This window comes from Chelonoidis abingdonii, chromosome 4, assembly GCF_003597395.2.
Source record: "Chelonoidis abingdonii isolate Lonesome George chromosome 4, CheloAbing_2.0, whole genome shotgun sequence".
Lineage (NCBI taxonomy): Eukaryota > Metazoa > Chordata > Testudines > Testudinidae > Chelonoidis > Chelonoidis abingdonii.
In genome coordinates this window covers 254,596-277,657 of record NC_133772.1, presented here as the reverse complement: position 1 = coordinate 277,657, position 23,062 = coordinate 254,596, and the positions used below count along the sequence as shown (strand labels likewise).

The 23,062-nt window shown below is 59.4% G+C and overlaps 1 protein-coding gene and 1 pseudogene across 1 annotated transcript in view; one reads left to right on the top strand and one right to left on the bottom strand.

The window, feature by feature from the left end:
* The window catches only part of LOC142046692 (uncharacterized), a 22,991-nt gene extending 22,747 nt beyond the window's left edge, over window positions 1-244 (top strand). The window contains exon 12 of the mRNA XM_075064669.1: window positions 195-244. Within this exon, the coding sequence (XP_074920770.1) occupies window positions 195-244 (50 nt within the window). The remainder of the gene's footprint in view (window positions 1-194) is intronic.
* A 7,944-nt stretch (window positions 245-8,188) lies between these two features.
* LOC116823362 (sulfotransferase 1A1-like) lies at window positions 8,189-22,690 on the bottom strand (annotated as a pseudogene).
* Between the last annotated feature and the right edge of the window lie 372 nt (window positions 22,691-23,062).

Genomic DNA, 23,062 nt, shown 5'->3' with positions numbered 1-23,062 from the left:
CCAAGTGTGACCCAGCCGCCCCCAGGCCCAGGCACCAGACATGCACTGTCTGCTGTGCCATGGCAAGAAGCCCCAGGCCTGGTGCACCAGGCAGCCATAGCCCCCTGGACCAGTGGGGACCCCAAGTCCTGATGCCTGCACCCCTCTCCCTGGGGGTGAGCCCACAGTTCTCTCTCTCTCTCTCTCTCCTGCAGCCTCGCTGGACGAGCAGAAAGCCGACTATGATTATGTCAATGTGCTGTAGCCGTGTGGGGCCAGGGACCAGCCGCCTCTGTCTCTGCCCCCCGGCAGGTCCCTTCACGGGGCCCTGGCTGCGGGCAGGGGCTCTTGGAGAGCCCCGGATAAGGAGACGTGGCCCTTGCTGCCTTGCTAGCCTGGCACTGGGCTCCCCAGCAGGGCTGAGTACCCTGCCCCACAGCATGGGGCTGGGCTCCCCAGAGGGGCCGAGCAGGCTGCCCCACAGCACAGGGCTGGGTTCCCCAGTGGGGCTGAATATGCTGCCCCACAGCACGGGGCTGGGCTCCCCAGAGGGGCTGAATATGCTGCCCCACAGCATGGGGCATGGGCTCCCCAGAGGGGCCGAGCAGGCTGCCCCACAGCATGCGGCTGGGCTCCTCAGTGAGGGCGAGTACCCTGCCCCACAGCATGGGGCTGGGGTCTCTAATCTGAGCACCAGGTCTGGCTTGGCCGGTGCAGCCCGGTCCGGAAGGGGAGCTGCGGAGGGGATCTGCCCAGCCCTGTGCAGGAGGGGACGGTGCTATGGGGTGGGGGCAGGCATAGATCTGTCGTCTTCCCCACACCTCCCCCGGGCCTAACTCGCCCGCAGCCTCCCCCAATGTTTAGGGGCTTCCTTCCTGGTGAACCCGGGGATGTCACAGCCCCACATCCACCCTGTGCCGGGGCCCTGTCTGTCCACACCTGGGATCATGGAGTGTGCGTAAAACCGTCCCAATAAATCAGGGGATTTGCCCCAAACCTCTCCGTGCCCCCGGTGATGTCTGTTCTCAGCGACGATGTTACCGCCCCCAAACTGCTGGCTGCTCCGGGCCCCGGCTGGGGGGTGGGATGCTGAATGTCTCCCCATGAGCCGGCTCTCTGCCCCTTTGTATGGCCCTGCCCTGCTCTCCTGTCCCGTCAGCCCCCCGTGACCCCTCCCTGTGACCCCCTGCTCCCCACCCCCCATCGTGGCCTTCGTCTCGTAACCCTCTATGGTCTCCTTGTAACTTCCCACTGCCCCACAGTTCTGCCCCACATGGCCCCCTGCCCACTGCCAGCCCCCACCGCCCTGTGATGGCCCTGCCTCGACTCAGCCCCTGCCCACATCCTGCCCCAAGCAGCCTGCACCTCCCTCCAATCGCCCCAAACAGCTCTCCCCACACCGCTTCTTCCGTGCGGCTCCGCCCCTGCCCCAACCCCTGGCTCACACTACCGCCCCCTTCCCTGCCCGTCTGGCCCGCCCCTGCTCCTGCCCCACCCCTTCCTTTGCTGCTCCCGCCGCCTGCCACCTCTGGCCCACGTGCCCCCCCCCTCCCCGTCTGGCCCCCTCCCTTCACTGCCCACCCCTTCCTTGTCGCAGCCGCCGATCCTGATTCAAAACCCTGCCCCAAGCGTGCCTGCCCGTCCCGTGCTGCCCCGCCCCTGCCGACACCCCAAACCCCCCGGCCTCACACTGCCCCCCATCACTGCCCCGTCTGGCCCCCGCCCCTTCCCTTCACTGCCCACCACTTCCCTGTGCTGCGCCCCGCCCCCTGACCTGTGGCCGGCCCCGATCCTGAATTCACCCCCTCCACTCTGCCCCGCTGTGCCCGCCCTGCCGCCAACCCCTGCCCACTACTGCCCCCCCTCTATCCTGCCCCGTGCTGGCCCCGCCCGCGCTCTCTGCCCCACCCCCTTCCTGTGCGCCCGCTCCCTTGACTTGCCAGCCCCAATCCTGAATTCACCCCTGCCGCACGCCTGCCCCTTGCTGGCCCTGCCCTGCCCAAACCCGCCACACTGCCCCCCCCTGCTCCGTGCTGGCCCCAATCCCTGCCCTGCACGCCCACCCCCTTCCTTGTGCTGGCTCCAACCCCTGCCCTTGCCGGCCCCGACCTGATTCACCCCTCCACGTCCTGCCCGTGCGGCCACCGCTGAACTCCCAACCCCATGCCCACCACTGGCCCCCTCTTGCCTCCGTGCTGGCCCCATCCCTGCCCCACCGCCCCACCCCCTCCTTGTGCTGGCCCGCCCCTGCCCCAACCTCTGCCCACGTGCCCCCCTCCTGCCGTCGCCCCGCCGCCTTCCCTTCACTGCCCCCCCTTCCTTGTGCTGGCCCCGTCCCCTGACCTTGCCAGCCCCGATCCTGAATTCACCCTCCCTGCCACGCCTGCCCCGCTGGCCCCTGCCCCCTCCCAACCCCCGGCCCCACACTGCCCCCGGCTGGCCCCGCCACCTCCCTTCACTGCCCCACCCACTTCGCCTGGTGCTGGCCCCCGCCCCGTGACCTTGCCGGCCCCGATCCGGGATTCAACCCCCGCCCACGTCTCCCCGTGCGGCCCGCCCCCGCCCAACCCCTGGCCCACACGGCCCCCCTCCCTCCCTGCTGCCCCGCCCCTGCTCGCCCCACACCCCTTCCTGTGCTGGCCCTGCCTCCCTACCTGTGCCACCCCAATCCTGAATTACGACCCCTGCCCACGCCTGCCCCTTGCTGGCCCTCTGCCCCTCCCCAACCCACCGCCCACACTGCCCCTCCTGCTCCGTGCTGCCCCATCCCTAGCCTGCACTGCCACACCCCCCTTCCTTGTGCTGGCTCCACCCCTGCCCGCTGTGCCGGCCCCTGATCCTGAAATTCCACCCCCTGCCACGTCCTGGCCCGTGCCGGCCCTGACCCTCCCCCCACCCCGTGCCCACACTGCCGCCCCTCTGCCCCTGCTGGCCCCATCCCTGCCTGCACGCCCACTCCCTTCATTGTCTGGCTCCGCCCCTGCCCCAACCTCTAGCCCAACGTGCCCCCCTCCTAGCCCGTCGGCCCCGCCCCTTCCTTCACTGCCCACCCCTCTCTTGTGCTGGCCCGTCCCCTGACCTGTGCCAGCCCCGATACTGATCACTCCCGCCCACGTCCTGCCCCGTGCTGGCCCTGCCCCGCCCCAACCCCCGGCCACACTGCCCCACCTTCCTGCCCCGTGCGGCCCCGCCCCTTCCCATCATGCCCACCCACTTCCTGGCTGGCCCAGCGTCCGCCCCTGACCTGGCCGCCCCAAATCCGATCTCACCCCCTGCCCACTCTGCCCCGTGCTGCCCCTGCCCTGCCCCAACCCCTGGCCCCACACTGCCCCCCCCTGCCCCGTGCTGCCCCCGCCCGCTCTGCCCCCCCCTCCTTGTCTGGCCCCTGCTCCCTGACCTGTGCCAGCCCCAATCCTGATTCAGCCCCTGCTCCACGTCCCCCCTTCTGCCCCTGCCCTCCCAAGCCCCCGCCCGACACTGCCCCCTCCTGCTCCGGCTGCCCCAACTCCCTGCCCTGCACACTGCCCCACCCCCTTCCTGTTCTGCTCCACCCCCTGCCCTGGCCGGCCCCGATCCTGATTTCACCCGCCCACGTCCTGCCGCCGTGCGTGCCCTGACCCTGGCCCCAACCGCCTGGCCCACAACCTGCCCCCCCCTGCCCCGTGCTGGCCCCATTCCCTGCCTCTGCACTGCCCAGCCTCCTTGTTCTGGCATCCGCCGCTGCCCCACCCTGGCCCACACTGCCCCCCCCTCCTGCCCCTTGCTGGCCCCAATCCACTATGCCGCTGCCGCCCACCCCTCCTTGTGCGGTCCCCAACTCCTGCCTTGGCCCACAACTGCACCCCTCCTGCCCACTACTGCCCCCCGCCTCGTGCTGGCCCCATCCTGCCCTGCTCGCCCCTACCTCCGTGCCCTTGTGCGGCCCACTCCTGTCCCCGGCCCACACTGCACCCCCCTCCTGCCCCACACTGCACCCCCCTCCTGTCCCACACTGCCCCCCCTCCTGGCCTGTGCTGGCCCCGGCCCTGCACTGCACTGCCCCACCCCCTTGTGCTGGTCCCACTCCTGTCTCTGGCCCACACTGCACCCCCCTCCTGCCCCATGCTGGCCCCGTCCCTGCCCTTCACTGCCACACCCCCTTCCTTGTGCTGGTCCCACTCCTGTCCCCGGCCCACACTGCCCCCCCTCCTGCCCCGTGCTGGCCCCATCCCTGCCCTGCACTGCCCCACCCCCTTCCTAGTTCTGGTCCCACTCCTGTCCCCGGCCCACACTGCCCCCCCCTCCTGCCCTACACTGCCCTGCCTCCTGCCCTGTGCTGGCCCTACCCCCAGCACTGCTGACTGGGCCATTAAAAGTTGGGTCGGTGCGGGACTGGCAGGCTCCCTTCCCAGCTCCATGCAGCTCTTGGGAAGCGGTGACAGGTCCTTCCAGCTCCTCGGTGCAGGGGTGGCAAGAGAGGCTCCACATGATGCCCCCGCTCCGAGTGCCGGCTCCGCAGCTCCCATTGGCTGGGAACTGATAATGTCAGTGACAACACACGGCCCCAGGCAGGCTGCTGTAAGGCCTTGTCTGCACTGGGTCTTGACTGATTTGTGCTGTTTACGTTGCCCCGGCTGAGCACACACAATTTGCTGTGGCCCTGCTGGCACTCAGCACCGGGCCTGGCCCAGTCCTGGGGTGTGGTGCCAAAGCTGCTCCACGTCCCCCAGCTGGTGCGGTGTCTAGAGCTCATCAGCTGAGTCCGGGGTGGGTAACGCTTGTAACTGCACAGAACTGGCTTAAAATGTTATTTGTTCTTCCCACGGATGGTGTGAAATTGCCAAAGTGGCTGCGGTGTCTGGGCCTCGGTTCTGTGCCCAGGTTCCTAACGGTGAGTCGGTTTGTGGATTTTCCATGGAGATGTTTCTGCTAAGAAGTTTCACACTTACAAGACTCAACGCCACGCAAAGGGCAGGCGCCAGGGCTTCCTTCATAGCTTGCCAAGACCAGAAAGGACCCTGGCGTCTAGGCTGCACAGCGCAGGCCAGAGAACTGCCCAGAATAACTGCAGTGTGAACGAGCACCGAGCAGCTTTGTGATGAGACCTATGAGTCTATGAGTCTATGAGACACCGCTGCAGCATGAAGCCCGGCTTTGTTTTACGCCAGCAGGAGCAGGTTTTAGTGGTGTCAGGGATTCTAACCCAGACGGCAAAGTTCGTTGTCTGACCATGAGAGAGACAGGCAACACCAGCAAGATCCGATCAAAAGCTCTTTATTGACAAGTGCACGCATCAGTAGAGAGCAGCTCGTCTCCCGAGAGAACCAGCCCCCTCTTTACATCTTAGTATAAGCCTATATAGACAGTTCCATTGCATCATAAATTATTCACTGGAGCAACCCGCCCCCTTCTTCTAACAACTAGAAACTAGACACTTTTAGTATTCATGTTTTACAGCATTAGGTGATTAACAATATCTTAGCAAGCACCAGAAGTTAGGAATGTAGGGGAGTTGAAACAGACAGAACTGAACCAAGGAGTGAAAACAGGGAGGCTGGGATTTCTTATCAGTTCTTCAAAGGAACTGTTCCTAACACAGCACAGTTGGTACTATACCAGGAATGCAGCCCCATCGCCAGCGCTTGTGAGTACAGGCTTGCTTCTCAGTTCTTTTCCCGACTCAGGGATTAACCCACAAACCCTCTTAGCCTGACTTTGGTCAGGTTGGCATAACTCGTTTGTCTGCATAATTTTATTCAGACCTAACAGTGGGAATTTAGCAGGATTTAAGCCCTTGAGGTCAACTGCTTAAGACGTGCTCCATCTGAGCACCCGAATATCCTTAATCCCTTATAGGCTTTTGTCCCTCTGAAGTCGGCGAGGGGGGGGACGCTACCAGGCCTGGTAAGCATTGTGGGGGGGGTGGCTATGCCCTTTCACTGGGGCACAATACAGGCAGTGGGGAAACCCCTTAGGGGGATGATTTCAAGGGTACTTACTGAATCGAAGGTGCGAACTCACCTCTGTTAGGGTGCCAGGACACGGACAAAGGAGATGGCAGCCTGTCCGCATGGTGAAGCATGGTTTTGGTTGGGGGTGCTTGCCTGTGGAACAGAACCAAAGGCTGGGGCGCTCATCTAACCCGCGCGACCAGGAAGACGCTTGCGTGTCCGCCGTTCTTTGCCCAGTTCGGGCAGGTAGCCACCCCCCAAGAAGGCAGTAAGCCAGGGTCAGTTGGAGACTCGTCACCGCGACTTACCCTGCCTACACGGGGGTGAAGCTGGTTGACGAACCGGTTTCTGGCGGGACCCCAACTGAGGGCCAATTCAACGTGACAATTGCTCAAACAGGCAGTCCACAAGCCCAAGGCGGGGTTTTTCCCACCTCTAAAGGCAAACCAAACCACAACAAATGACTTCGGTTGTCACCCACTGGCAAACCAACAAAGTCAAGCACAAGCAATTTCTAAGACACTCCAGTCTCCCAGTATCAACCACCAGTCCCAACACGTCCTGGGGAAATGTTAGAAACCAACACCGCCATAAAAGGAAAAAGGTTCTCTCGATCCCAAAGACCAAGCCCCAAGACCCAGGTCAATATACAGCCTAATCTTACCCCACAAATCACGCTGTGCCAATCCCTTAAAATCTAAAATCTAAAGGTTATTCATAAAAGGAAAAGATAGAGAGGAGAGCTAGAATGGTAAATGGAATCAATCCATTCAGTAATGGCAAAGTCTCTTAGTTCAGCTTGTAGCAGTGATGGAGTAAACTGCAGGTTTAAATCCAGCTCTGAGAACTCCTCCACTGGATGGTCATACAGTCCTATTTGTGGCAGAAGCTTCCATTTGTAGCCAAGTCCCTCCAAGGTAGAAGCAGGACTGAAGACAAGATTGGAGATGAGGCCTGCCGCCTATATAATGGCTGTCCAAGGTGTAAGAACAGTCCTCTTGTCCTACGTGAAAGTTACAGCCAAAATGGAGTGTGCAGTCACATGGGCCAGTTTCTGCCACCCTGCTGAGTCACAAAGTGCATCCCCTCCCTCAATGGGTTCAATTGTGTAGGCAGGTCCTTAATGGCCCATCAAACAGGCTAAAGCTGAGCGACACCAACTATCTGGGTGTTACCCAGAACTGCAGCACCAATTTGAAATCCAGACAGCACACAGCCAATATTCATAACTTCAACTACAAAAATGATACAGACATACAGACAACATAATCATAACCTGTAACCTGTAACCTGGTCTTAGACACCTTATATGACCCCCTTTACACAGGATTTGGTGCCACTACAGAACCTTGGTTGCAACCCATGTTCTATATGGTCCCAGTTTATATCAATAACGTCACAGTGGTATAATGGCGTCTCTCAAGGGTGTTGGTTTTCACACCGCTGAGGGCTGTAATAAATTCCTAGCGTAGAGTCACAGCCAGCTTGGAGGAGCGCCCAGCAGCACGGCGTCTGCCCCTGGAAAAAACAGGCAGAGAGGCCTTTGGGAGGGGTGCAGGTCTTGGTGCTCTGAGCAAACACCCCTCCCACACCACACCCCAGCTTCCTGCGATTTGCGTCTCTCTGTGTCCCGCGACCCAGGACTTTGTCCAGTCTATAAATAAACAAAACTGCATCAGATAACTCCCCAAGGGCCACTGAGTTCTGCTCCCAACCGGAACAAGCTACTGGGTTTTGGGCTTGCTGTTCAGGTCAAAGGGTTACACTCCTGTGCTTGCTAGTGGCTCTGGGGACAAGGGGACTGCGGAGCCCCCTAGCCCCATGGAATCTGTCCCCCCAGAGTCGCCCTCTTTTCCTGGGGGGCTGGCAGGGCCCCCCAGCCAAGCCTCTTGTCTCTTTCCCTGGCTCACAGAGAACAACCTTGAGTTCACTGCTGTTTACACGGTGCCAGGATGAAATGCAGCTCACCCCCATATCAATCTGTGTGTGCACTGACCCCACCCCCACAGTGTGCCCTGTACTTCCTTTCCTGGTGTGTGAGCTCTGCGGTGCGACTCACGCTCCCAGCACACCTGTGCCCCGGGATGGGGGAGACACGGGGGGGGGGGACCATTGTGGGGCATCTTGTCTTGGGCTGAAGGGGAAGTTTCCTGCGGCACCAACCCCCACCCCCATGACACCCCCTCCCAGGTACCACAATGTCCGTGGTCAGGAGGTAAACTTTTATTGCAGTGCTGTTCGGGGAGGGGAGGGGGCTGTCCACACCCAGGGAGCGGGGCCTAGATCTGGGTCCGGAAGTGCAGGCTGGTCACCTCCATGCAGCGCTGGTAATGGGCGTCAAATGCCTCGCTCTGCGCCACGGTGGAATGGTTTTTCCAGTCTCCAACCTGGCCTGGGGAGGAGAGGGGGGTATTAGCGGGGAGACATCCCCACCAGCAACAGCCACCCCTTCCCCAGGCAGTGCCTTCCACCCCCAGGCAGGGGACCCCAGCTCCATGGAGCCCCCCATCTGTACCATGCTCCGCAGCCGATGGCCCCAGGACAGGGCTGCCGAGAATAACGCCATGGGACCCCAGCCCAACAGGACTTACCCAGAGTTACCACTGGGCAGAGCTGCAAGGACACGACCCCTCCACCACCTGTGACTTTATGGGGAGCTAATGCCCCGTGAGCATGACCCCCTGCAAAGGACTCTGGGTAATGAGGCATGGCTTCAGAGCAAGCAGGCATTACCCACCGTGCCTTGCCCAAGTCGCCCGGGCTCTGTACCCAAGGGCTACAGACTAGGGAACAGGGAACTTTCCAGACTGAGCCTGGGGGGGTCCCCACAATCCCCGAGACCCCTCCCCGCTCACCCTTGCTCATGAAGGGGCTGACGCTCTGGTCAAAGATGGCGCGGGGGAGGCTGCTGTAGTTGGCCATGGGATTCTCCTTCATGATCCGGAAGGACGTTTGCCGGATGATTTTTTCCAGCACCTGCGAGGGCAGCTCCACCTCCAAGAAGTCCATGATCCTGCGGATCTCCTGGGCTGGGTGCTGGTGGGGGATAGGATGCTGACCCAGCAGCCTCCTGATGGCAACTGGCCGAGGGGCTGGGGGTGCCAAAGGTTTACAGGGGTCCCCTGGGTCTGGGAGCTACACATGAGTTTGCCCAGGGACGTGGTGTGAGGATTGTAGTGAATGCCTGTGTTGCACTGGCCATGGGCATATGGAACTAGGTGACGAGTTAGGTATGGACACTGAACGCTGTCACTTCACTGGTTACCCTGTTTCCAGATAATCTATTACTATGTTGAGCAGCGCTGGTCCCAGAACAGACTCCTGGGGGACCCCGCTATTCATCCCTCCCCACTGTGAAAACTTGGCCTTTTAACCAGTTACTGATCCATGAGAGGAGCTTCCCTCTTATCCCATCGCAGCCCACTTGGCACAAGAGCCTTTGGTGAGGGGCCTTGTGAAAGACTTTGTGAGCATGTCTCCGCTGCAGTAATACCTACCGCTGGCTTGTGGCTGCTGACAGGCTCACAGGGCTCAGGCTGCAGCTGTAAAGCTGCAGCAGAGATGTTCGGTGCTCAGGCTGGAGCCCGGATTCTGGGACCCCCAAGCCCCATGAGCCTGAGTCAGCGACACGGGCCACCCAGAGGTATTTTATTGCAGTGCAGAACTACTCAGATAGTCCAGGTCCTAGATCCACTCGATCTCCCTTGTCCACATGTTTCTTGACCCCCTCAAAGAATTCTAGTAGATTGGAGAGGCATGATCTCCCTTCACAAAAACCACGTTGATGCTTCCCCAGTAGATCATGTGCATCTGTGTGTCTGATAAATTCTGTTCTTTACTATAGAGGCAACCAGCTTGCCTGATACTGAAGTTAGGCTTCCCGGCCTGTGATTGCCAGAATCGTTTCTGGATCCTCTCTTTAAAATCAGCGTCCTGTGAGCTACCCTCCAGTCAGCTGGTGCAGAGGCTGATTTAAGCAGTAAGTGAGCTGCCACATTTAGCAGTTCTGCAATGTCATATCTGAGTTTCTTCAGAAATCTTGGGTGATGCCAAACTGATTGAAAACGCTGGGAGGAGGACTTGGGATTAACGACCCTGCAGGAGACAGGCAGGGGAATGCCTTGTGAGTTCAACAGAGGCACTAGAAAGCAGGTTATGATTTTTTCAATCTGTAACAGTTTTCCATATCCTCATTCTATCAGGACTCTGTCTTCTTTCATGCTGAACTCTGGTTGTTCTCACTGTCGTTGTGTCCAGATGCTGAGCGAAGCGGAGCGGGGAGCCGGAGGGGGATTTGACAAGCCAGTGGGTTCTGACTCTGGGCTCTGTAAGCGCTGGGAGCATGCAGGGGATCGAGGCTGCTAAGTCCAGAGAGGTGCTCTAAGGGGTCTGTGCCGGCCTCTCGCTAACCTGAACAGAGTGAGGCTGGCAGAGGCTGGGATGGCAGAGCTTGTGCTGCCAGAGGCTGGTGGTTTCAAGGAACCGACCCATGGTGGGACCAGACACGACTCCATCATGCTAAGGGCAGGCGGTAGCGAGGTGACTCAGTCCCCTGGGCAGCGTTACTGCCCCTTGCCCCCCGTCCCCTCCCTCCACACTCACCTCTTCCATGTCCTCACAGAAGACATAGAGAATGCAGTGATTGGCCCGTTCAGCCCAGTATTGACAGACATGGTCATACCATGAGCCCAAGGCCACTGTGGGGAGAGAGAACAAGCTGACATGGCCATAATCCCTTGGGGCAGAGGTCACAGGATGTGACTTTTGGTGTGCTCACTGTATGGACTCCTGCCAGAATGCCTTGCTGGCCTCCCCCAGCAGGTAAGGACCGATCTGTATACCCTGACAGGGGGAACCTCAGGTCTGGCACCAAGGGAGCTTCATCACACCCACAAGCCCTTAGGGCCCCCCACAGCCTAGGAAGGGGTGGCGAGGGAGATGGAGCTGCCATGGGGCCTCTGAACCCTCTGGCCCACTACTAACATTTCCCATCCATGAACTTCTGCAGATAGAGCTCCCAGGGCCCCGGCTCGGGCTGTGTCTTGTTCATCTGGTCACAGAAGTAATAAGAGACCACATTATCCTTGGCATTTCGGGCCACATAGATCACCTAGGGAAGAGAGAACAACGTGACTGTGGATTGGGAGTGAGGGGCACCAGCAGTGCTGTTGGGGGACAGAGGGGTGTCTCTTGCCTTGCATCTGTTCTCCCAGAAGGACTTGGGAACCAGCTGGAAGGGCAGGTGTGTCTTGATGACTTGGGGGGAAGGAATATTCACCAGCTGCTGCACGCCTGCGAGAGACAGGACCAGATGGGGCATCAGTCCTGGGGGGAGCCCAGCAAGGCAGTGGTGGGGTTGCAGCCTTGCCCTGCCCCCTGGCAGGCAGATTGGAGGCACCCACCTGAGGGCACTGGGGGAGGGGAGCAGATCTCCAGGAAGGGGATCCGGATGTGGGTCAGGACTCAACAGACTTTTTCCACATCTCCTCGGACCAGGATCAGGTCCACTGTCTCCTGCATCCACATAGTCCCTGCAGCGAGACAGTCACAGACAGAGACACCCCCATCCGCGCTCATGCCCCGGACCCTTGGCAAGGGGCAGTCGTCGGACATGACGCTACAGCGCCCCCTGCTGGGAGAGCAGTGCCCCTCCCCCTCCCCACAGTGCCCCCTGCTGGGAGTTTAGGGGCTTGGAACGGGTCCCATATGAGGAAAGATTAAAGAGGCTGGGACTCTTCAGCTTGGAAAATGGGAGATTATCATATCCCGCCCCCTTGGAGATATATAAAATCACACGTGGTGTGAAGTAAGTGAATAAGGAAAAATGTATTTACTTTGTTCCCATAATACAAGAACTAGGAGCCACCCAATGAAATTAATAGGCAGCAGGTTTAAAATAAATAAAAGGAAGTTCTTCTTCACGCAGCGCACAGTCAACTTGTGGACCTCCTTACCTGAGGAGGTTGTGAAGGCTGGGACTATAACAGCGTTTAAAAGGGAACTGGATAAATTCATGGTGTGAAGTCCATCAATGCTATTAGCCAGGAGGGGTAAGGAATGGTGTCCCTAGACTCTGTTCATCAGAGGATGGAGAGGACGGCAGGAGAGAGACACTTGATCAATTGCCTGTTGGCTTCACTCCCTCTGGCACCCTGGCGTTGGCCACTGTCGTAGACAGATACTGGGCTGGATGGACCTTTGTCTGACCCGGTACGGCCGTTCTTATGTTCTTAATGGGAGAGCAGCACCCCCCCCTGGGCCCCTGCTGGGGAGGCTGGGCTGGTCTCTTGCCCACCTGGGGTAGGTGGAGATGAGCAGGTCATCAGCTGGCCTGGAAGTTCTCGATGGGCCCACTGCCGGGCGATGGGCTCCATGAGTGGGATCCCCGGACCAGCTGCAGGGGAAGCAGTGGAAACGTCCTGAGATTCATGCAAGACCTTAGTGTAGTTCTCTGGTGCTGCATGCCACCTGCTCAAGGTGCGGGGTGGGAAGCCCTGCTTTGCAGTAGGGCCCTGCTGGATCCTGCAAAGGGGATTCCTACCTGGGGAGCAGGCTGGTTTCTGGGTTCTGGGGGTCCTAGCTGGGGCAGCAGGCTGGTTTCTGGGGGTCCTAGCCGCGGGAGCAGGCTGGTTTCTGGGGGTTCTGGGGTCCTAGCTGGGGGAGCAGGCTGGTTTCTGGGGTCTGGGGGTCCTAGCCGGGGAGCAGGCTGGTTTCTGGGGGACTAGGTGGGGGGAGGCAGGCTGTTTGTGGGGTGCTGGGGGACCTAGCCGGGGGGCAGGCCTGGTTTCTGAGGTTGCTGGGGATCTAGCCAGGGGAACAGGCTGGTTTCTGGGGGACCTAGGTGGGGGAGCAGGCTGGTTTCTGGGGGTGCTGGGGACCTAGCAGGGGAAAAGGCATGGTTTTCTGGGGACCTAAGCTGGGGGGAGCAAGGCGGTTTGTGGGGGTGCTGGGGGACTAGCTGGGGGGGCAGGCTGGTTTCTGGGGGTGCTGGGGGACCTAGCCAGGGGGAACAGGCTGGTTTCTGGGGGACCCAGCTGGGGGGAGCAGGTGGGATTCGGGGGGTGCTGGCTCAGGGCTCCCTGGGCAAAGGCGCAGGCAGGATCCCGCCTGATCCCATCCGAGCTGGTGGCCATGTCCTGTGCAGCTGAGATTTCTCCCTGCACAAAGATCAGTAAATAACCTTCCGCCACAGTCCAGCCCCCGTGAAGCCAGGCCCAACTGGCCACTCAAGATGGGTTGAACTTGTAACCCCTTTGCCAGCTGGAGCCGGCAGCAGCCAGGGCCAGGTTCAATATCCAGAGGTTCCTCTGCACCGACGCAGAACCGGCTCCGGCCCCCAGCCAGTGACCCGGAACAATTACAACCCCCACCCCCGGGTGCAAAACTCCTCCCTCGCACACCCAGAGTCTGTTAACGAGAGGAGGGCGTCGCTCGGCATTAATTAGGGAAAATGCCACAAGCAAGATTCATACACATAACGCTGTGAGCAGGATGCTCACCCCAGAGTGCGTGGGGCAGAGCTTCCGCCTCGTGTTCCTGAGACCCACAACCGCCTGTTCCTTTCCTGTGCCCCTCCCGTCTCCCTCCACTGCGCCCCACTCACAGAGGGGTCCCTGGTCAGTGAGGACCCCGCGTCTGTGTGAGCTCCCCTCCCACCCGGGAGAAGGCACCTGGCTTGTTCCCCCTCTAAGCACTTGCTTTGGCTGATCCCCTTGCCAGCCACGGCACCTCTCAGCTAGCCGCCCTACCAGCCACAATGCCTCTCCGCTAGCCGCCCCGCCAGCCACAGCTCCTCTCCGCTAGCCCCCTGCCAGCCACGGCTCCTCTCCCCTAGCCACCCCACCAGCCATGGCGCCTCTCCCCTAGCCACCCCACCAGCCACGGTGCCTCTCCGCTAGCCGCCCCGCCAGCCACAGCTCCTCTCCGCTAGCCGCCCTGCCAGCCACGGCTCCTCTCCGCTAGCCCCCTGCCAGCCACAGCTCCTCTCCGCTAGCCACCTCGCCAGCCATGGCGCCTCTCCCCTAGCCATCCCACCAGCCATGGTGCCTCTCCGCTAGCCGCTCCGCCAGCCACAGCTCCTCTCTGCTAGCTGCCCCGCCAGCCACGGCTCCTCTCTGCTAGCCCCCTGTCAGCCACGGCTCCTCTCCGCTAGCCCCCCGCCAGCCACGGCTCCTCTCCGCTAGCCGCCCCGCCAGCCACGGTTCTGCTCATTCTGCTCAGCGCATCACCAGCCACTCGTTGACCAGCTGACTGTAGTCATCTTCTGCTGCCACCTGCCTCTGCTCATCTGTGTGTGATGTTCAGCTCTGTGCAGGCTGGGCAGAGACAAGGCCCCACCACAAGCGATTTCAGCTCCCATTTCAGCACTTTACCATAACAAAAGGCTCCTAATGAAACCTATTTAGCTCTGTCTTTGACCAGTGGGAGGAACAGGCTAAACCAGTCTGGGGAGCCCTAGGCAGAGTCCACCCCCTCCTGGCTGGGACACCTGTCCCCACCCCTCTCTGCTCTCACAGGGCCCTGGCATATCTCTTAACACGGGCCATAGAACTGCCCCAAAACAGTTCCTAGAGCAGATCAGGGTAGCATTTCATTTCAGCAAGAGGAACGACACAAAACCGAGGAAGTTAGTTAGACAGAAATTAAAGGGCACAGCACCAAAAGTGAAATCCCTGCAAGCTGTGAGGAAACATTTTAAAGACACCATCACAGAAGCCCAACTTAAATGTATACCCTCAAATTAAAAAACACAGTAAGAGAACCAAAGAAGTGCCACCCTGGCTAAGCAACAGAAGCAGTGAGAGGTGAAAGACACCTTTAAACGGTGGAAGCTAAATCCTAGTGAAGGAAATAGAAAGGAGCATGAACTCTGGCAAAGGAAGTGTAAATATAGCGTTAGGAAGGCCAAAAAAGAATTTGAAGAAGAGCTAGCCAAAGGCTCAGAAAATAATAGCAAAATTTTTTTTCAAGTACATCCCAACCGGGAAGCTGCTAAGCAGCCAGTGGGGCCACTGGACGATCGAGGTGCTAAAGAAGCACTCAAGGATGACAAGGTCATTGTGGAGAAACTAAATGAATTCTTTGCATTGGTCTTCATGGCTGTGGATGTGAGGGAGATTCCCACACCTGAGCCATTCTTTTTAGGTGACCGATCTGAGGGACTGTCCCAGATTGAGGTCTCATTAGAGGCTTCTTAGTCACCCGGTCACCAGTTGTTAGGGTTCCCCATCTCCAGGCCATTGTCTGGGGGACCCATCTGGCAGGCGAGGTCACACCTGGTTCTCTGCAACAACAAACCCTTTCCCACCACCTTGTTAAACATGCAGCACACAGGGAAACTGAGGCACACACTATTCATGTAAAACACTGCAAAAATCCCCAGCTTTGTCACAATTAGGCAAGGGATCGATAATAAGACAGAAATTATCATAATGCCTCTCTATAACTAAATCTGTGTAAATCCATGGTATGGCCACATCTTCAATACAGATCTACTGGAACTGAAAAAGGTGGAGAAAAGGGCAACAAAAATGTTAGGGCTATGGAGTGGCTGCCATATGAGGAGAGATTGATAAGACTGGGACTTTTCAGCTTGGAAAAGAGCTGACTAAGGGAAGACATGATGCAGGTCTATACATTCATGGCTGGGGTGGAGAAAGCAGATAGGGAAGTGTTATTTACTCCTTTTCATAACACAGGAACCGGGGGTCACCAAATGACATCAATAGGCTGAAGGTTTAAAACAAATAAAAGGAAGTATTGCTTCACACCACGCACAGCCAGCCTGAGGAACTCCTTGCCAGGGGATGTTGTGAAGGCCAAGGGGTCAAACAAGAACTAGATAAGTTTCTAGAAGATGGGTGGCCATCAGTGGCTATTAGCCAGGATGGGCAGGGATGGTGTCCATAGCCTCTGTTACCAGAAGCTGGAAATAGGCGACAGGGGAGGGATCACTTGATGATTCCCTGTTCTGTTCATTCCCTTTGGGGCACCCGGCACTTGCCACTCTCAGCAGACAGGACACTGGGCTGGATGGACCTTTGGTCTGACCTAGTCTGGCTGCTCCTTTGTTCTTATCCTCTATAACAGCCCGTCATTTCCTTTTTTGACAGGGTTGTTGGTCTAGTAATTAGAGGGGAAGCACTAGCCAGGATATATCTTGATTTTTGGTGAGGCTTTTGACACAGTCCCAGAGGACATTCTTATAAGCAAACCCAGAGAAATGTGGCGTAGATGAAATTACTATAAGGTGGGTGTGACATTCTCTACTTTGGGGGAGTGTCCGGGAACACCCATACTCCTCATTTGTATATACTGGTGATCTCACACAGAAAGCGCCTTGTAATGTACCGGGGAAAGGTTATGATCTGCTGAGAGTCATTTCTCTATCCACAGATGTGTGTCTTTAGTGCATGTGAAGTTATGAGATTGTGTTGTGTGGTTGGCACTGAAAGATGCTGTAAGTTGGGGAATCGCCCAGGTATCAGCTCCCCCAGAGGCAACAGCAAGGAAAGTAACCGATGCCTGGGTGGGTGTTGAACAACCATCACCAGCCATTGTCCAGCAAGGGGGCTAGGATGCAAAGACTCCCCTGCATGAGGCCCCACCGGGGGAACAGCCCAGCCTGACCTGGGGACTCAGCAACGCCCCAGAAAGGCCTGGACTTTTGTGTCCCAAGAACATGGACTGAGGGTGTAAAACAGACACAGGGGCCCCACGCTGGGCCTTTCTCCTCCCCCCACCTACGCTGCAAGCAACAAGGACACTGAAGACTCCAACAAGGAGGACAAGCCCAGGTTTCCAGGGTGAAATCTGTGTACTAGGAACTGCGATATCCAGTGGGGTGCAATATCCCGGGGGTGCAGTGTGACGTTATGAGTGTGATATAATATCATTGAAAGATGACAGAGCCAGAAAGAGTTAATTAACTCAGACTGACCTGACCCATGGGTGAACTGTAGAAACTGGTTAGGAAGCTCTGTAAATGAATAGAGCTTTGAAATGCAAGTCTGCATTGGTAGAGATCTTAAGGGTAGATGTTTGTCAGGGCTTGTGATGTCAGCAAACAAGGCTTGTCTATTGCTGAACCAAAGATTCAAAGATCAAAAAGGAATATTAACATTTAGGAAGATACTTGAGTGAAATAGTGTTATTGTCTGTGTGGCCCTTTGAAGGGTGTGGTCACCTGTATCTGACCTGTTCAACGGATAAATTCCCCTGTGCTAATTGCCAGGCTGGTTGGGAGAAGGAGAGTTCAGCCGATTGTTTTCTCAGGCCCAAAGGCTGCTGGAAATGTATAAAACCCTGGGACACGATCCTGCTTCATCTCCGATCTGCTTTGGGTTTCAAGAGGGGGAAACCTTAACCATAAGGACTGAGATCCCCAGTCACTGACTGGAGCCACCCTGAATATGGACATTGGACCGTAACCTCTGGGCTGTTTCTGAAAGGACTTTAGGCAACTACAAGCTCATCTCTGCTGTGTCTGAACCTCAAGAATTGAATTCACGTCTGTCTGTAGATTGATCTTTGAACCAACTCTCTCTCTCTTTCCTTTTTTAATAAATTTTAGCTTAGTTAATAAGAACTGGCTGTAGCAGGGATTTTGGGTCAGATCTAAGTTCTCATTGGACCTGGGTGTGTGGCTGATCGTCTGGGGTTGGAAGAACCTTTTCTTTATATGGTGAGAGAAGATTTTCAGGAATCATCATCTGATCTGCCGTGTGTGTCTGGCCGGAGGCCTGAGGCTGGGCACTTGCGGGGACCTGCGGGGTTTGGACTCTGAGTAACCAGCGAGCTGCTAGAGAAGCTGTTTTGGGCTGGTTGGTAAATCTCAGTATTGGAAGATCCACCAGCATCTGGGGTTTGTCTGCCCCGGTCTGTTTGCAGTTCACCCTGATTGAGTGACCTCAGCTGGCTCCCACGGGCAGCACTGTCACAGGCAGTCAGGAACGGGGGGGTGGGGTTGCAGGGGGTCAGGTGGGGGTTGCAGGGGGGTCAGGGGACAGGGAGCAGCGGGTTGGATGGGGCAGGGGTCCCAGGGGGGCCGTCAGGGAACAGTGGGGTTGGGATGGGGCAGGAGTCTGGGGGGACCATCAGGGGGCCAGAAGCCAGGGGGGGCGGATGGGGGGGCACGCCACGCCTCCCCTCCCCTAACTGTTTCTCCATACAATTTCCAAAATCTTATGCAGCCCTCAGGCCAAAAGGTTTGCCTGCCCCTGGTGTAGAGGGTTCCCCCCAGGGACCGGAGGGAGCTGAGAGAGAGCATAGGGCTTCCGAGTGCATGACACCAGTAGATGCGCATGGGGGATGGGACGGCAAACAGAAGAGTTTGGCTAGTTAGCCGTGCTGTGGTTCAGGTGGCAAATGGGCACGAGGGACAGGGATGGCAGGGAGGATGTTTGGCTAGTTAGCCGTGCCATGGTCCTGTCCCTCTCTAGCAGGTCCTGGGGCTGCCTCAGTCACACTTCCCTGTGACTGGGCACTCGGTTGCTCTCATGCTAACAGACCCCTTGGGTTCTCCTGGGGCATTGGCCCTGCTGACAGGTTTGTGACCCCACCATACCAATAGGAGGTGCCCCCCTCTCCCAGCTGCCCCCATTGCTTCTGTCTGACAGCTGTCACTTCCAGCAGCCATGGAACCTTCCCACCCCCAACATTCCACCACAAACACCTGTCAGGGATGGTCTAGATAATACTTAGTCCTGCCACGAGTCCCCTCGAGGTCTCTTCCAGTCCTACGCTTCTATGATCATCCCAAGAGCCATGGAACCTCCCTTCTGCGCATTAAAGGGACTCCACCCACAGGCAGCATTTCCTGTCTTGTAACCCAGCCCGACCCCATTCGAGGTGTGGGGGTCGCTGACCCTCTTCAAGGGGGTGCAGGGTAAGGGCCCTTCACGACCTGCCAGGAGTTTAACCACCACAGCACAACCCATGGAGTCCAGAGAGACAGTTTATTGTCCTGGTCCAGGCACTGGCCAGCCATTTGTGTGGGGCCAGAGCGAGGGGGGAACCACATTCCAGCCACACTCAGGAGTGAGGGGCTGGAGCAAGGCCCTGTGGGGCTGAACCTAAGGATTTGCATGAAAACAACAGAGAGGGGATATAGGGGTGTCCTGCATCAGTTGCACGGGGAAGGGGAGGGGGAGGGGCAGCTTTTATTGACACCCAGATCTCAGGGAGCAGGGATGCTACTGCGACCTCGCTGGGGAGACAAGACTGACAGACGCAGGGATGGACCTGTCAGCAGTTCAGCCGGGGCCCCCAGTGAGAACGAGGCGCGATGCACAGGCAGCTCCATGGGCCATGCTCATGGGATCCCCTTCTCTAGCTGCTCAGCAGGGACGGCACCGCCTGTCCCTCTGCCGCTTCCTCTGGCTGCGCCCCAGGGTGATCTCCAGGGTCGCGGGGTCCAGATCGACTCCCACACCTGTGCCAGGAACAAGGCGAGACTTAGAGCCCGGGGCAGAGGGGACAGGTTGCTGGCAGCGCTGGGTGGGCAGAGCTCTGGCAGGTCCCTCAAACCAGTTACCCCACAGGGGAGATGCAGCCACGTCGTCAGGAAAGCATCTCCCTGACTCCCTACCAGGGCCAGTGCTACCATTTAGGCAGACTAGGCGGTTGCCTAGGGCGCCAGGATTTGGGGGCGCCAAAAAGCAGCGCCCTCCAATTTTTTTTTTAAGTGTTTGAGCGACTGCTGCTGCTGGGAGGGAGAAGGAGTCTGCGATTCCCCTGGGTCAGGGCCCTGTCGCCGGCAGCCCAGGGGTTCCCCTGAGTCAGCATGCCGCTGCTGGCAGCTGACAGCCCAGGGGTTTCCTGGGCTCAATGCGCTGCCGCCGGCAGCCCAGGGGTTCCCCTGGGTCAGTGTGCCGCCAGCAGGCCGGAGGTTCCACCCCGTAGTCGCTGCTTCGTTTCTCCCGCTTCCCAGGCTTGCGGTGCCAATCAGCCGTTTGGCGCCGCAAGCCTAGGAGGAGAATTAGAGCAGAACAGCGTGCTCAGAGAGGACGCGGATCAGAGGTGAGCTAGGGTGGGGAGGTACCACAGGGCTCCCCAGGCCTGAGGGTGGGGAGCTGCTGCGGGGAGTGGGGAGCTGCCACGGGGGGGGGGGAGAGCCTCAGGGAAGAGGGGAGTTGCTGCAGGGCTGGAGGGGTGCAAGGTGGAAGTTTCGCTTAGGGCGCGAAACTTCCTTGCACTGGCCTTGCTCCCTACCCAAGTAACTGGCTTCCTGCTGTGAGCTCGTGTCACCAGAGCGAGGTCTGGCGTCCTGGCAGGGCCGTGCCAGTACCGATGCTGTGCTTGCTCATAGGGGCCTTTGCCCGTAGCCCGTACCTGCCCATGCCACCTCGCAGAGCAGTAATAGCTCCAGCGCCCCAGCACCATGGCCAGCAGGAGAGCCCCTCGCAGCGTCCACAGCAGGATCCTCAGCCCCAGCTCCAGGCTGCTGTGCTCCTCCTCCGGCCCTGCAAAGGGAGCAGGTGAGAGAGAAACGCCCAGCATCTCTGCCCCCCTGCTCCTGCCCTGGTCCCTGTGACCTGCTGCCTAGCCAGGGAGCTGAGCCCAGCCGCTGGGGAAATGCCTGGGGGTTCCCCCGCTCAGCCCGTGGACACTACGGGAGATTCCCCTGGGATGTGCCTGCCAACGGAAGCCCAGTGGGTGTTATCCCAGGCACCAGAGTTGGAGCCAGAGGGGGTCGTCAGGGGGTACGTGCACCATCCTGGCTCTGAAAGGGTTCACGTGGGCCGGAGAGGCCCGTCACCCACCTGGCTGCACCTGGTGGAGGGCTGGCCCAGCTGACACTGAGTCCCAGGGGAGAGGGGCCAGGTGCTATGAAGGCAGGACATGTGGAGCAGAAGGGGCTGCAGGAGGAACGCTGCCCTTGTCTGGGATTCGGGAGTTGAGGGTTTGGGGGTAGCTCTGGGCTCCTTGCCCGAGTAACGAAGTTAATAAGAAGCCAGGAGGCCCCCGGAGCAACTGCTGGGGGAACGAGCCCCAGAGGGGAGGAAAAGGTAGGATCTGACCCTCCAGGAAGGGAGGGTCCAATGGAGGAACAGGCTGGGGAGGAGGGTGAGCGAGCGCCCACAGAGCAGGGTGTGAGGCCCAGGGCCCCTGAGCCAGCCCGGAGTCCTGTTGTCAGGACACTGGGCTGGTACTCGTTGGCCTGTGGTTCCCCTGGCAGGGGCAGCAGTAAAACGTGAACTGGCTGGAGAGTGGGGTCAGACCACGGCACAGCCAGAGCGACGGCTGGCAGGGGGCACTGGCCGAGGGGAGCCCAATTCGCCACGTCCAGCCATACGGGGGCGCCCCAGCCGTTAGTCGGTTATTTACAGGGGAGCACAGAGACCCCGACGGGATCCAGCAGAGGGGGGATCACAGGGGTCAGTGACTCTCACTCGGCACATGGGCATGGTGGGGAGGGGTCGTTCTGACGTGGGGGGCTGCTGATGGGGGGAGGGATAGTGCAGGGGAGAGCCAGGAGTAACGGGGTGAAATGATACAAGGGGGTTCTGGTTGGACATAGAATTAACTCTGGTGCTGCGGGGCCGGGGGGGGGAGTCTGTGAGCCAGGGGGATCCCCTCTCCGTGGGAAGGGCTGGGAGGCCCAGAGCTGGGGGGGGCTGTGAGCCGAGGGTGCCCTCCCCAAAGGAAAGTCCAGGAGCCCCAAGGCTGGGGGCAGGTTGTGGGGGATCCTCCCACCCTGGACGGCGCAAACAGACTGAGGCCTCACCCTTGAAAGCGATCCGGAAGTCGGCCTGGCGGGACTGGTTCAGCAGAGGGTGCTGTGCCCGGCAGGAGAACAGCACCCCCAGATCCCACTCCATGGGGGTGAAGCTGTAGACGGTCACCAGGCTGAAGGTCCCGTCCTGGTGCCCCCGGCGCGTGGCAGAGATGAAGGAGGCGTTTAGCTCCTGCCTGTCCCGGAGCCAGGACACTGCGATGTGCTGGGGGTAAAACCCCCGCACGCAGCACACCAGGGCGCTGTCCTCGTCCCTCTGCACCACTGGGCTGGGCACCTCGACCTGCGGCAGCGCTGGGGGAGACAGAGACAGGGAGTCCAGAGAGCTGGGGAGGGGAAGCACTGCAGGGAGAGGAGGTTGCAGGGGCAGTGGCTGGGGTGGAAGGTCCCAGCTGAAAGGGCTGGGAACGGCTCTCCAGGTGCCCAGTGCCCTTGGCAGTGTCCGTTCCTGTGCCCCATCCAGGGCAGCCTGGGGCGTCGGTCCCATCACAGGCTTTCCCACCAGCCAGCGCTGGTAGCCCCAAACCCGCCCCATTCCCTCCACAAAGACCCCACGGCTCGTCCAGCCCCCCGTGAGCCCTGGCACTCGCTCGCCACCCTCCACAGAATGTGGCTCTGACGCCATCCCAGGGCTGGGCTGAGAACGTCAGGGACCCAATGTTGCAGCCCTGCCCAGCCGGGAGCCTGGGCGAGGCCGGGGTGTGACTCTGCCTGCCAGCTGTAAGCGGACGCTGCCCTCTCCGCGCCGCCCTCCATAGTGCACGGAGCAGCGGTAGGGGCCCTGGTTGGCCAGCGTGATGTGGGGCAGGAGGAGTGAAGCGTTGCCCCTTGGCAGCTCCAGGGCAAAGAGCTCTGCCCCCTTCCTCGTGGTGACCGCGATGCCATCCAGCTCCATCAGCATCTGGCCCTGGAAGTACCAGGTGACCCGCAGATGCCCGGCCCCCTCGCCCGCCCCATGCAGGGCCACGGGGAAGCTGCATGTCAGGAGCACGTCGGAGCCCAGGAGTGCCGTCACCGGGGAGGGGTCGGTGGAGACGAAGAACATGCCGGCTGTGGGGGAAGCACAATACAGATCTGGGGTCCTGGAGGAAAGGCCCCGTGTCCCATCCCCCCCACAGCCCACCAGCCCCCTGCCCTGGGGCCAGGTGGGAGCTGGCACCCTCCAGCATGAAAAGGCCCCATGTCCCATTCCCCACCCCATCCCCCACCCTAAGCCAGCCAGTCCCCACCCTGGGGTGGATCAGAGCTGGTGCCCCCTAGGGGTAGGGTTGCCAACTTTCTAATCACAGAAAACTCAACACCCCTGCCCTGCCCCCTGCCCTGAAGCCCCACCCCTTGCCCCACCCCTTCTCTGGGGCCCCGCCCCTGCTCACTTTATCCCCTCTTCCTCTGTCACTCGCTCTCCTCCACCCTCACT